We start from the raw sequence: 14,022 nt of genomic DNA, 5'->3' as shown, positions 1-14,022 counted from the left end.
GAAACGTAGTGTATTGCAATATTTCGAAAATATCTATTTAGCAATTATGTGAATATGTGTTCAGGAAAACGTTTCATAAAAATATGAGCTAATTTCCTAAGCTTTACGCAACGATAGGTTATACCAAAATTAAAAAATATATACTCGAAACGTATTTTATGTCCAGTGAGACTGCTTTTTACGTAATTTGTAAGTTCACTTACATGGATATTCTTGTATAGGGAAGGAAATCCGTGCACCGAGTGAATTTTGTTATAAAATAGATTGTATCTTCTATATAAACAATTAGCTTCTACAACGCATAAAATAATGCAAGATGTATTTAATTTACAACCCCGATACACACAAGTATGTCCTTTTAAGAAAAATACAAAACAATGCTTAAGATATGTGATTACTCAAAGCATTTAACAAGAATAGTGCCATATATAACAATTTTAAGATAACATTTCATACAAAACACTACATATTTAACAGCATATAATACTTAAAAATAAAGCCAGAAAGCATGCATTAATAATAATCATAGTTTACATAGTATTACTGCAGCTAATCCAGTAAACAAGCGCACTAACAAACGTGAAGGTTCATAGGCAACTTCCTAGGCAGTGTCCTTTGCGGTGATTCTGTTCGTAGGGGAGGCACCGTTCTCTTAGCTGGTGCTCTGGGTGACGACCTTCTTGCAAGTGCCTGATGTACAGCGCTCCAGGATGAGTTCCGGACTGGGACGGGGTGGAATGGCGGGGATCCATTCCTTCGGCTCTGGAATGGGGCTTGGATCACTCTCTGAAAAGAAGCCGAGTCATCAGTAGTTCGCTTAATCACGCTCCACATGTGCACCAGCTGGAAAATGTGCCCTGTGTTACCTTCAGACTTTTCACTGATCATCTCTGAAATGGCTGAGCTGCGGGTTGCTTTTGTAGAGCGTGGGTCACGTTGCTGAAGGTAGCGGCGGCTGTTCCTCCTGTAGACGTCCTGGGTGATGCGATTGCGCCCTCTTTTATGGATACTTTGGGCATTGCGAATTGTTGATCTGTGGACCAGGAGACAAGCATTGCCTGTGAGGCTTAAAACAAAATATCTCCATCCATTCATCCATCCATCTATCCATTGATCCATCCATCCATCTATTCATTGATCCATCCATTCACTTATCATGGACAAGATCATGGGGGTGTTGAGCCTATCCTACACAACTCAGTCACACATAGTGCCACCCTAAGATATGATATAATTTCTGAAATATGCACTGGAAGTGTTTTATTTCAATTCTGTTCTTGAAATGTGTACCTAAGTTGGTGTTTCAAAAGTGAACTATTACATTTCGGCAGAATAATGGACATTGGCTTCATGAATACCTCCTGGGGGGTGGTGTACCCCTCATAGTTTCATTCCTGTCAGTGTCAGACTCTTTCTTCAGTCCACTTTTGCGCAGGAACATCGAGGGGTAATGTCCCGTCTCCTCTCCTTTCCTGTCAACGAGGCACGACAGTCACGTAGACAATGTTACCCCTGTGCACCGTTGGGAAATGCCATGAGGAACTTCGTGCAACTGCTCAGTTTTCAAAAGCTTAATTGCATCACTTAGCAGACTGCGGGCAAAATAGCAAGAAAGCCATGCTCTTCTTGCCAAAAGCGAAAGAAAACAGCCGGCAAGCCAAAGACAGCTTCTGAAAACTGTCAGAATGAGTTATGACAGTTCAGTAGCTAAACCATCCACAGTCATCCACAGTCATCCACATCAGTCATCCACATCATGAGTTTCAAGCACGTACAGCTGTGAAAAACATATGTTTTTATAAGTGACATACCTGACCACCCACCAGCCATCCAGCAACTTGTGGATGACCTCAATTATCTCTCCTGATTCAAGAGTCAACTCATCATCTTCAGTAGCAGTATAGCCCTTAATGGTTACGTACAGCTCTCCTGTGGAGGCACACATGCTGTTTAAACGAATGAACTCTAGTACTTGAATGCGTCATCTGCAAATGAAATGCAGTGTGTTTGCATTTTGGTAAACAGTCATTGTGGCTGACCCTCATAGTTGGGGTCTGGCTCCTCCCCCTCATCGGGGCCCTCCAGGGGCTCCAGGTAGGACGCGGGGACCCAGCCACGACGGGACTCACACTGACAGAACCACCACCCTGCAAGGAGATGCACAGGCCAGCTGAAGTGTGTGATCACAGACAGGAGAAGACAAAACCACAGGATCACCAGCAGCATGGTAATTAATGACTCATACCGCTGAAGGTCACCGATTTAAGGAACATTCAGTATCGATATATCCAACCTTCCAAGATTGTTATTTCAGATGTTCCACTGAAATTGTCAACCATAACTATAAACTCTTCCTGACCTTTCTCAGGTATCTTAGGTGCCTCCTTCAGGACATATAATTATTTAGGAAGAAACACCATTTGATTCGTTTTTATTCTGCCTTATTATTATTATTATTTCATAATTGGGCATGGCACACATATCATCCCATATGCTGGGTGTACGTTACAGTAATATCATGAGAATCTGAAGAGAAAACTGAATGTGAGCCAAACGACAATGTCAGAAATATAGACAAAAAACGTGTTATATATACTGTACAGACTTTGTACAATATATGTTTTACAACAATCTCATCTACTTCCTTTTGATTTACCATCCCATTAAGGCTTGAGAAAAGCAAGTTATTACCTCCAAAACCTTAAGGTCATTAAAACTGTACCCGAGACATTTTTTGTACTCTCACCATTTGGATTCTTTTCCACGATGTCCATCAGGTCTCCAACAGTTAGGCTGAGCTCATACCTCGAGCTCTTGCTGTAATCTGCTATTGCCCGGTACGTCTCCAGGATGATGGGGCCGGTAATCTCTGCAAGCAGTATTGAAGTTTTTAAAAGTTTTTAAAAGGACACATGTTCTGAGTAGATAGGACTCGGACTAAACACGTAGGAGCAATACGCTACCAGATGTGCTGGATTTTGACCTGCCCCGTTGCATCAGGAATGTTTCGTTTCTTTTAATCCTAAATGAAAGAAAATTTAAAGTGACAATACGTTATTTTTTTCCAGAAAGAATTGAAACAAAGTAAAACGGGAGTATGTACGGTAATCGTTTTTCCTTTTTTGTATGCATATTTGACGGCTGGTGTATCCTTACGGGTGTGCGGAAGGCGGGACCTCATCGTCAGCTCTAACATGAAAGAAGTTATACAGCAGCTGACAGCGGGAGATCTTGGGCGGCAGGTTGATGACGGCCTGACAGTACTCGGCCAGCGTGCCCTGCCGGGTCTCTGTACTTTTCTGGTTGTCGAACCATTTTGGTGCTGCGATACAGGGATGGAGATGTTTGCAGCAAATACATTTAAGCTATGCAAATTCTGTGTGACTGAAAACATTCCAACTGGTTTAAATGCAAAGTTTAATAGATCTAAAATGACACTGGCACGTCACGTCTTTGCTTAAGTTTATCTGGACAGAGATAATCTGTTTATTGACTTTCTGTCATTAGGCTTATAAGCACCACAGCCAGTATAGCAAGACTCGGTATCGCAGCATTCTTAAAACATGAAAAGGTGGATATACGATTATGATGCAACAATGAAATTCAGGAGCTTTTGAAGAAAAAATTTCGTTTCTCGTTTATTTAAATTCAAAGCACTGATGTCCCTTCTTTTGAGACTGCAGTTGGCTACTTCAAATGCCAGGAAATCTTGCAAAATGCTTTTCCGTTCAAATTACTGAAAATGTGTTTTTTTTTTCATACCGGCTTAAGTTAAAGCTAACATGCCTCATATTTCCCTGCATGTTACTAAATTCATCTATCTGTCCATATGTCATCCAACCGGGCCTCTTACAGCAGACTCGAATCTACAGTTGCTGTTGCTAGATCCTTTGTTTTTGGCTTTATGAAGTGATAAATATTTAACGAAAAAAAGATTAATATGCTACGATTTTTCAGCTATTTCGTTATTTCAGAGTGGATTTCCCCCCTTTCTTGAAGAAACCTTCATTACAAGTATCGAAACCAGAAACGTATTATTATGTCCTGTTGATGAAGCTTAGCGAGAACAGGTGTTTCCTTCGCCGAAATACTGCCACCAAACTAACTACCAATTCTTCTCATTTTATTTTTACATGAGATAAGGACTCATCTAGCAGCCCTGCATAATGTTTTTCCACAGATATATTTTGACATTGAATGTGCTTTGCAAAAGTACATCTTTATTAAAATTGCACTTCACGAACACGTGATCACTGAAAATCGTTTTCAGAACGGGACAGTGAGGCGCGTCTTTACCGGGCAGGGATGGTATTATCCTGTCTTTGGCATCGATGTCTCCAGCCTCTATGGGAAACATTTCCGTCAGGGCTTTCTAAAACAGACAGACATTATGGCCAGTCAGTGTACTGCCGCTGCTGCCCTATACCCAAGGCGCACAGGGCATACACAGCCCAGATTGCAATGAAGCATTGAACTATTTTCATTTATTGTTCGGGGCCATTTGTCCAACAAAAATATTGTAACTAGGGAAAGTTGAATTGCCTTCAAAATACTCCTTGCGTGCCACAATAAGTATTCAGTTCCTGCCGCACAATTCTGTTATTATTATTATAAATAAATCATCGTGACTGACTTGACCTTCGGGAAGTGGCGAACTATGAAGGCAAACGAGTAAGTTTCAGCGGGAGTTTCGTATGGAAAAGCAACACGCAGTTACTCACATGTAACGCGTACATTTCCGGATATTTCCTGTAGACCAGTTTCTCTGACAGATCACTCCATTTCACTAAAAACATGTACACCTGCAAATCGAGGCATATTCCAGTTAGAGAAAGGTAAGGTTTCCCAAAATCACAGCCGATAATATCTGTAACTTTACATTTGTCTCCAAACTTACGTAATGCTGACTCGGAAAGAATCTCCTTTCAAAGCCCAGTATCTCCATATGAAGAATATATGGCCCCTCCATGCTGGAACGATTTGATGTCGTGATGGTAAGTTAACCAGATGAAGAAGGAGACCGTTTTATAGGGGAGATAAAGTTCCTTGTGTAAGGCCGGGAGTTCCACAAACATGTGCCGCCCCCTCAACCACTGTCAACCCAAAATAAGGAAACCTATGCAAAAAAGGGGAAATTTTGCACGTTAAATCTCACGTCTGGGTTTTTTTTTTTTTTGAAAGAAAACTAACAAAGCCATTCATTTAAAATGTTTTATCGTGATCAAACTCACACAAATAACATTTATATAAATTATATATATTTCAATATACAGTATTAAAAGGTAGAAATTCGACAATAAGGCGTAAGACCAGAACTTTGCGCTTACTTGGCGTTTAGGTTTACCAGCAATACGGTTTTGAAATGTAGGAAAAGGACGGTTGCGGTTTTAGAGATTATAGATAGATAGATAGATAGATAGATAGATAGATAGATAGATAGATAGATAGATAGATAGATAGATAGATAGATAGATAGATGGATGGATGGATGGATGGATGAAAGGCTGTGCCCCACCCTCGTGACCATGGTCTCTCCCCTGCCAGATAAGTATATGGGCACAATATGAATTGCATTTGCTGTCCAGTCTGTTTATATTAAGCACATCGCTGGATTAGAAGTGCTTTTTAATTTGTTTCGGTCTCGGATATTTGCGGTAATACCTTCGCGGACCACTAGAGGGGACATTTCAGAACCACTTATAAGCGGCGTTGTACATTCGTTGCGTTTGTTATTTTCGGCACAGCACCTGTTTTCTTTTACAGCTGAATTTACGGCACTAACGTTTAGGGAAACGAGAAAGACAAGCTGGGAATTTACCAGGCTGAAGTTGGCTGCTTATTAGTAGGATCCGTGTCAGCTGAAATAGACGGTCTCTAATGCATTGCCCTCTGAACTTGGAGTTTTTACACTACAGACTACTGTAGATATAATACATATGCTGACATATTGGCAGGAGCATATCTTGTCAATATCAGTACGGGAGAACATTCATATGTCTACAGTAGTCCGTGGTTTAAAATCTCCAAGTTGAGAGAACATTCTTCTTGAAAACTAAACAGTTATTACTGAGGTACAAATCAAGAAAAAATATAGTTGCTAAACTTGGGATAAAAGATGCATCACGATTCATTAATGATGAATAATCATGAGATCAGTATCTCACTTGATATTCATCAATTCATTTAGTCACAAAGGTTTACAGAATTAACAGATATAGTAACAAATACAGTAACTGCATGAGGTAAACGATGCATCGTGATTCTGATGAGATCAGTATGTAACTAAGTACGGAAGTCTAGAGAGGAGCCTCTTTTTTTTCTTTCCGTTATCTCAGTAATGAAGATGCGTGTCATCTCTGGATTTCCGTAAGCAGGACGTCGCTTGTGCTTAATTAACATACCATACCCTACCGACTTTATTTATAAAGCACTTTAAAACAACCACACAGGACCAAAGTGCTGTACAGATCATTTAAAATGAAGCAATTAAAATTACGTAAATAATAGGCACATGTACAAAATAAGATGATATACCATCAAATTAAATAAACTAAAATCAACATCTCAAAAGGGGTCGAAAGCCAACGAAAAGAGTAATAGCACAATGCCTTTTTAATTCTGTAAAGTGTTACCAAAAGCTAAGGATATATTGAGTGTAATAGTTGGTGTATCGCATGTTTTTGACCGTTCTAGCAAAGGCATTGACAGGCACTAACTGCCAGTTTACTGGTGAAGGTGTGATGATGGAATGTTTCCGAAAGGTTTAAGTTTTCGCTTTAAGTCGTGGAGTTGATCAGTGAGTCAGACCGCCAGAGCAGTAGTAAAATCAGAGGATTAAATAAGACTGACCATGTGTAATCCAGTGTTGTGCAACAGTAACGAAGGATCACAGTCTTAGTATGTAGCTGGTGATTTTACTAAAAGCAATTTAGGCCAATAACTACCAATGGCATCGAGCCATTAAAAACACACATTAAAAAAACATGAATATGTTCCCTAAGGTAATCCATGTTTGTTATTCTACTGAAAGGTAAAGTAGCAAGACACAGGGGAATAGAACAGCCTATTATAACAATGTAACATGCAGTCCCAACAGAATATGAAAGTTTATTCAAATTAATTGGCACTCTGTACTTTTTTAATACGGAGAAAAATTTGGGTCCAATATCAAGCCTATAGACATTTTTGTATCACTCAAAAGATTAACAACCTACATTTTAACGTTGTTCTTTACCAAGAATAATGGAGTTGAAATATGATGGGTTTTCTAGTTGTTGTCTATCTATCATTTATCAATAATACCAAACAATTAAATGTCATAATCATTCCTGGATTGAATTTTGACAAGACTTAGATATCATGGGGCAGCAACCCTCGTAGAAGGATTTGTGCATTGATGGTGTCATGCCCGATCGTCCGAGCCTCCTGTGTGCCACGCCCCCTCGTTAACCTCGTGTGGAATCCCTGCGTTTACCTATGTAATGGAGTCTCTGTATTTAAGTCCGCGTTCAAGAATGTTTCCCCAGTCCTGTCGTTGAAGTCGTTTACCGTTTGTACCTTGCCGGTTCCTGATTCAACAGCTTCCCGACCCTAATTTCCCTGCTCGCCGTCGGTCACAACAGGTGGAAACGTATTTCATGTTTACAATTTAAAATGTTACATTACATAAGTAACGTGGGTGTAACGGCATTGTATTTCTGGTTTGGCTAAGCATTTGTGGACTAAAGCACCAGAGTCTCATATCTGCAAGGTTAGCATTGTTAATTTCAACAAGGTCTAACTGCCGTGTAAATGACATAATGGTTCACCACTGAGTCACTTTCATAAGGTCTTCCACATTTTTTTTTTTAAAGAATTGTGTGTGGGATTTTCACGCCATAGGCCTGGATGACACATGCGTCAACTTCCTGGTGCAACCATGGGTCGAGGTCTGATGTCCGATAAGATTTTCTCCTTCAGTTATGGAAGTACTGACTCTCCAATTGAATGTATTTTATGATCACTGTAGGCAGGGCAGAAAGAATGACTGTTATGGGAAACACTCAAAGCCTCGTTGGCAGCGCTTCGGCGGCCAAACCCACACAGCAAAGGCCATACAAATTTCCCACGTAATGGGCTTGACTCAATACTAAGCAACAGTGCCACCTGCTGTACCATCATGTTATCGTTTTTCACCACTGTTTAAAAACAGACCAATATTTTGTAAAACCTAATTTAGAAATTATTTTCGGACACAGCACCGAGGAAACATACTTCGTAGTCTATTATTCGGGGAAGCAGCTTAAAAATAAACCAGATTCCATCTCTGCAGTCATTATTCATCTTTGTGAACTTTTCAGTCGGAGCCGGTCATATGATTTATTCCAAATGATGAGATGCAGATGAATAATCCATCCCTGAAGTAGGAACTTGAAAGAGGAAGTCGCAGAATCCCGTAACCAAAAGAAAACGATTTTGTCACTTTTAATGGAAGCTCCTAGAATGTTTTGAAAATATAGAAATGCTAGCACAAACGTTTACATGAAAGCAGAAACAAAAGAAATGGATAAACACAATGCAATCTACACTGCATATCTAAATGGACCTCAGACATTATTATAATTGATTCAATTTATTCAAAGATAAACATAGGCATGTATGGTACCCATGGTAGCTCTCCATTTTCCTTAATATCTCAAAAATGAGCAAAACAATCAAAATGAACGATTTAATAAAAGGTCGGTTTTGCGTAAAAAAAGTCATGGTTTTCATCAGCTTTAATGTTAATTTTCATCAGTAGCTACATTCTTTGATCCTCTGCCTACAAGGGCCCCTGACCCTATAGGGAGGGCGTTTGGCTGCCAAGGGCCCTTGAATTGTGGTGGTTGTGGTGGTGCTGGTGGTGGTGGGGGGGGGGCTCGCGAACGTTTTGCCCAGGGGCCCACACAACCCATAATCCGTCCCTGGGTTACACGTGTGTGGAGTTTGCATGTTCTCCCCATGTCGTCGTGGGGTTTCCTCTGGGTACTACGGTTTCACAATCCAAAAACATGCTGAGGCTAATTGGAGTTGCTAAATTGCCTGTAGGTTTGCATGTGTGAGTGAATGGTGTGTGAGTGTGCCCTGCGATGGGCTGGCCCCCCATCCTGGGTTGTTCCCTGCCTCGTGCCCATTGCTTCTGGGATAGGCTCCGGGCCCCCCGCGACCCAGTAGGATAAGCGGTTTAGAAAATGGATGGATTACTTCGAGTAATAATCCATTTTCAATATCCATCAAGTTTCATTTACATGTTATGTGTATTTGCCATATGCTACTATTTATCAAAATTTATTGGATAAAAACTTTTTGATCACATTTTTAGTTTATTTTGAATTGCTTAAAAGTGGTAAAACAACATAACGAAAAATGAACATACTTTGTCTGTAAGACTGTGATCATTGGATGCAAACCTAGTACTTTCTCCGCATGTGCATAGATCCCTTAACATTCAGGGCTCACAGAATATCTTGGGAAGCCTTCAGTAAAAAATATTGCTAATTTATATAATTCACTAAGAGAAGTGAGTATTTTTCTTAAAGTACCGCCCTCTAGTGGAGACCGGAAGGTCTAACGCCTTGTTTTGGCGGCCATTTTACTTTATTTAAAGTAGGCGCTCGTGAGCCTCTTGTCTGCTAGCTGATTCCAAAATAAACCGATAAAACATGAACGCGCCACCAGCATTTGAGTCATTTTTGCTGTTTGAGGGAGAGAAAAAGTAAGTATTGTTACCACGTATTTGTGTGTGAATGTATGTAAAAGTTTCACTGTATAAGTCGACCCGGCTATGGTAGCGTGGTGCTCTAAGGAGAAATGCAACAATTTTTTAATGTTTCACGTTTGAATATTAACATATATAAATATCTCCCTCTTAAAAATCCCAACTGATTCTGTTATATTTTTAATCTTTGCTACGTCACTTTTTCTCTACTTATTGGCGGGTTGCTGCAATGCGTTTTGAGAGTATGAATGGTATTCAGTTGGCACTGAGCTGATTTTGTAGTTGAGACCATGCGAGTTGTAATTCTTATTTTATAATTGTATCCACGTATAGAATTACTATAGTTAAGGACACCAAGGTGCCCAATGCCTGCCTTTTCACCTTGAACAAAGAAGACCACACACTCGGCAACATCATCCGATCGTGAGTTCATAAAGAAAGATAACGCAGCGTGTATGCTACGCGAAAAGTGATTAACCTCAGACTGATGATAATCCTCCTATCAAAATCTCATTCCCCTCTAACATCCCCGTGCGTTTTAGGCAACTGCTGAAGGACCCTCAGGTGCTCTTTGCAGGGTACAAAGTCCCTCATCCCCTGGAACACAAGATTGTCATCCGTGTGCAGACCACCCCAGATTACAGCCCACAGGAAGCCTTCACCAACGCCATCACGGATCTCATCAGTGAGCTGTCCTTGCTGGAAGAGAGGTTCAGGGTGAGTGCCCTGCGAGATGGGTTTGCGATCTGGAGAAACATTACCAACCGTTCGCATGACTAGCATTATACCAGTGGAAATAAGAGCCAGCCATATCACTGGTTACCTTTTACATCACAGGTGTAGGGTTACCGGCGCTCCCATATCTGGACGCTCGAGCTTTCAGACTTGCACGTTCGTGCAAGACATCTTATGGCAAATCTAAATTATTCCATTATAAACCTAAGATTAGCTACATCATAAGCGTTGGGGTAGCTGGCAAACCCTACAGACTATTTACGAGGTGGTAGAACTGTTACATACATTTAAACGCGTTTGCTGACTTGTCTCGAATTGAAAATCGAACTCTGACCAGCTGACCAAAGTCGGCGACCCTGCAGATTGTTTGATTAGTGTTATATGCTGAAGATCATGAGTATGATGTCTGTGTGTGTGTTTTTATTTTTTATTTTTGTAATAATGTTTTACCTTTACGCCTTTTCAGGTGGCCATCAAGGATAAACAGGAGGGTATTGAGTGAGCAGTGTCGTCACTCTTCTTTCTCTAATGGAGGCCCCTGACATTAATTATTTATTGAGGATTTGGCTGCAGTTTATCTCTTTTAAATCATAACAAAATGGGCTATTCGTCCATGTGATGGATTATGCTCTGAATATCTTGCGAGAGGAAGCCTACAGAAAAAAGTGGACACTGGGAGGAGTTCACAGCCAGCTCAACAATGTTTTTTACTTTATTTTTGATAAGCTTTACCCGTGACTCGGCATCCCTTCATTATTGGTTGAATATTCCAGACCGAATGAAGCACTTTGCTCAGGTTACGATGTTCAAGGTGCGATTTTTTTTTTAACGTGTTTTTGTCTCTGAAGGAAAAAAAATTTTTCTTTGTACAACTGAAGAAAATTGTATAATGTCTTTGTTGGAAACTTGTATGATTTGTATATCACTGATGATTCAAATAAAAAAAAATGTAAGAATTCTCTTTCTCGTGTATTGTTACTGGAGATGCTTAAAAGCAAAGCCAATACAGGGCTACACCTCTGTGCCTGTGATCAGAAGGTCGCCGGTTTGAATCCAGCCTTGGCAGAATAGTCACATGTCTGTGGGCCCATGAACAAGACCCATAACACCCATCTCAATGGATACTGTAGGTGGCTACATTTACAGTATTTACATTTACATCTACCCCTTCACTGTGACCCCCAGCCCTGGTCCTATCTATATGGAGAGCAAGATGGGGTTAATCGAGAAGAATTTCCCCGCAGGAATTTGTAAAGTATCACCAAATACAATCTGTATAACTTAAGTAGTCAGATCATTAAACAACCATTGACCCAAATCATTCCACCAGATAACCATTGTCTTACACAGCACTGTATTGCTGATCTACTGCCTGCACTTTTTCAGCACTATTGTATTACTTTCAATTTACACATCCTGTATAGCTACTTCAAACTAGTTCTTATTTTAAATAATACTTATTATACTGTACAGATTATTGTCTTCTCCATGCACATATCCGACAGACCCACCTCCCACGCACACAGATACACTACCGTAGCACAAATGTTTCACTGTATTCGCAGAATAATACAATACAATACAATAAAACTTGAAACGTAAAATTTATTCCATCTTTCGCCGTCTTTTGGGAACCAGCGTTTGGCAAGCCAGGGTTTCCTGTCGAACACAATAATGCGTTGCACAGCTGCTGGCGTTGCATGGCTTCTATGACAGGCGACTTGTGAGGATCCATGGCAGCAGAACAGTACAAACCAGCCGAGATTTGTGGCTGTAAAGGAATCCGGTCTTGTCTTATCTGCGAAAAAATCAACGGTAAAGAGAGAGCACAAGACAGCAGTCACTCGGTATGTATAACAGTGAGCTGTCTCGTTTCGCGAATTAACTTGTAACTGTAACTGGCGCTTTACTAATCTGCATTAAATTATAATGCTTTTCATTTTGGGCTCTTAAATTGAAAACAATATTACCAGTTTATGCAGCCATATTTTTGCTAGAGCCGTCCAGCTTATGTACACGCTAAATTGCACATCAACAAGACCGTCGTGGAACTGGAACCGGCAGATTACAATTATGTGCCATTTCTGGTATTAGATGAACATGGTGTCGTCTCTTGGAATAACAAATGTTTTTTATTATTTTTATTTTCTAGACGTTACACTATTTCAAGTATGAGCCATCCCTCCGGCAGGCTATACGAAATGAGGGTGGTGTTCAAGAGTCGTTCTCCTTTCCTGGTGTCTTTCTATGGGAAGACTTCGTGTCGGAGGAGAAGGAAAAAGAGCTGGTGAAGAGAATGGACCAGGACTGTTGGAAGGAGTCGCAGTCTGGTCGTAGGAAGCAGGTGTGAATAGAACTTCACAATATAGTCGACCTACAACGCATTACACAAATCAAGACTGCTTCAATGTGTGTCTACCTGCATTGCAAATTTCAGGTTTCTTGGTTTCTTATATGTTTTCAAGATAAAAATCCCTCCACCACCTTTTCTGTGTAGGACTTTGGGCCCAAAGTGAACTTCAAAAAGCAACGTGTCCGTTTAGGAGGATTCAGTGGCCTGCCTGCCAGTAGCCGGGACCTGGTGATGCAAATGAGACAGGAATCGTTGTTACGGGGCTTTCAGCCCGTGGAGCAGTGCAACCTCGACTATGACCCAGTGCGGGGGTCTGCCATCGACCCCCATCTGGATGATAGCTGGCTGTGGGGGGAACGCCTGGTCACCCTCAGTCTTCTCTCGGACACAGTCGTTACGATGAGTAGGAGCGACCGCCTGGAAGAACTTCAGCTGGGAAACGTGCAAGGAGAAGTACAAGTGTCGGTGGAGCTCCCCCGCAGGGCGCTGATCGCGCTTTACGGCGAGGCTCGCCACAGGTGGAAGCATGCCATCCACCGGAGGGACATCTGTCAGCGCCGAGTGTGCAGCACGTACAGGGAGCTGTCGGTGGAGTTCCTCCCTGGAGGACAGCAGGAAACCCTTGGGAAGCAGCTGCTGGACGTAGCCCAGAGTTTCCAAGGGTCGCCGTTATGAAGCTCTGCATGTCAGTGCACCTCTATCCGATATTTCTCTGCTAAAATTATGCCTGGAAAATTCTGGGTAATCAAAAAGAACTTTTCGTAGAGCGTAGACATTCTCATATCTGCTTCCATATTTGTACGTTTTCACCCGGGAATCTGGAACGTAATTATGGACAGTTGCTCATTTGGGAAGTACACAGAGAGAGGATATCAAACTGAAATGCGGGTTGTAGGAAACTTGCTGCATGTGTGGATTGCGTTTGTCACTCAGCATTCTAGGAAATCTGCAACAGACCCCTAGGAATGGCATGAGAAGTATTCGATAGTGATTTTGAAATATGTTGGGTTGTGATGTCGTTTTATTAAAATGTTATATTCTCCAAATATATTTTGCCAAAGATTTGAATTAGAATTGTTTCTTAAGAGATAATAATTATAAAAAAAAACTCTACTGTTATTTACTAAACTTGAGAAATGTTTTTTTGTATGATTTGTAAAAAAAAAAAAAAAAAACAATAATTGTGTTTTTTTAATTA

The 14,022-nt window shown here is 40.8% G+C and overlaps 3 protein-coding genes across 3 annotated transcripts; 2 read left to right on the top strand and 1 right to left on the bottom strand.

Moving 5' to 3' along the window:
• Positions 1–307: 307 nt before the first annotated feature.
• Positions 308–5,096, bottom strand: ncf1 (neutrophil cytosolic factor 1). The gene is made up of 11 exons (XM_048984705.1): positions 4,898–5,096; positions 4,722–4,802; positions 4,297–4,372; positions 3,157–3,322; positions 2,964–3,022; positions 2,747–2,869; positions 2,040–2,147; positions 1,812–1,929; positions 1,359–1,472; positions 867–1,033; positions 308–786 (listed from the first exon to the last, which is right to left on the bottom strand). The coding sequence occupies exons 1-11, from the start codon at positions 4,967–4,969 to the stop codon at positions 653–655; spliced, it is 1,218 nt and encodes a 405-aa protein (XP_048840662.1). The 5' UTR covers positions 4,970–5,096; the 3' UTR covers positions 308–652.
• A 4,495-nt stretch (positions 5,097–9,591) lies between these two features.
• On the top strand, positions 9,592–11,427 carry polr2j (RNA polymerase II subunit J). Its single transcript, XM_048984629.1, has 4 exons — positions 9,592–9,733; positions 10,070–10,159; positions 10,279–10,453; positions 10,938–11,427. The coding sequence occupies exons 1-4, from the start codon at positions 9,681–9,683 to the stop codon at positions 10,971–10,973; spliced, it is 354 nt and encodes a 117-aa protein (XP_048840586.1). The 5' UTR covers positions 9,592–9,680; the 3' UTR covers positions 10,974–11,427.
• Positions 11,428–12,131: 704 nt separating this feature from the next.
• Positions 12,132–13,904, top strand: alkbh4 (alkB homolog 4, lysine demthylase). Its single transcript, XM_048984367.1, has 3 exons — positions 12,132–12,318; positions 12,624–12,815; positions 12,969–13,904. The coding sequence occupies exons 1-3, from the start codon at positions 12,205–12,207 to the stop codon at positions 13,497–13,499; spliced, it is 837 nt and encodes a 278-aa protein (XP_048840324.1). The 5' UTR covers positions 12,132–12,204; the 3' UTR covers positions 13,500–13,904.
• The last annotated feature ends 118 nt before the right edge of the window (positions 13,905–14,022 follow it).

The sequence above is a fragment of the Brienomyrus brachyistius genome, chromosome 18 (genome assembly GCF_023856365.1).
Source record: "Brienomyrus brachyistius isolate T26 chromosome 18, BBRACH_0.4, whole genome shotgun sequence".
In the NCBI taxonomy this organism is placed as follows: Eukaryota; Metazoa; Chordata; class Actinopteri; order Osteoglossiformes; family Mormyridae; genus Brienomyrus; species Brienomyrus brachyistius.
Note: the sequence above shows the minus strand (reverse complement) of the source record. Positions and strands in the feature narration are given on the sequence as shown.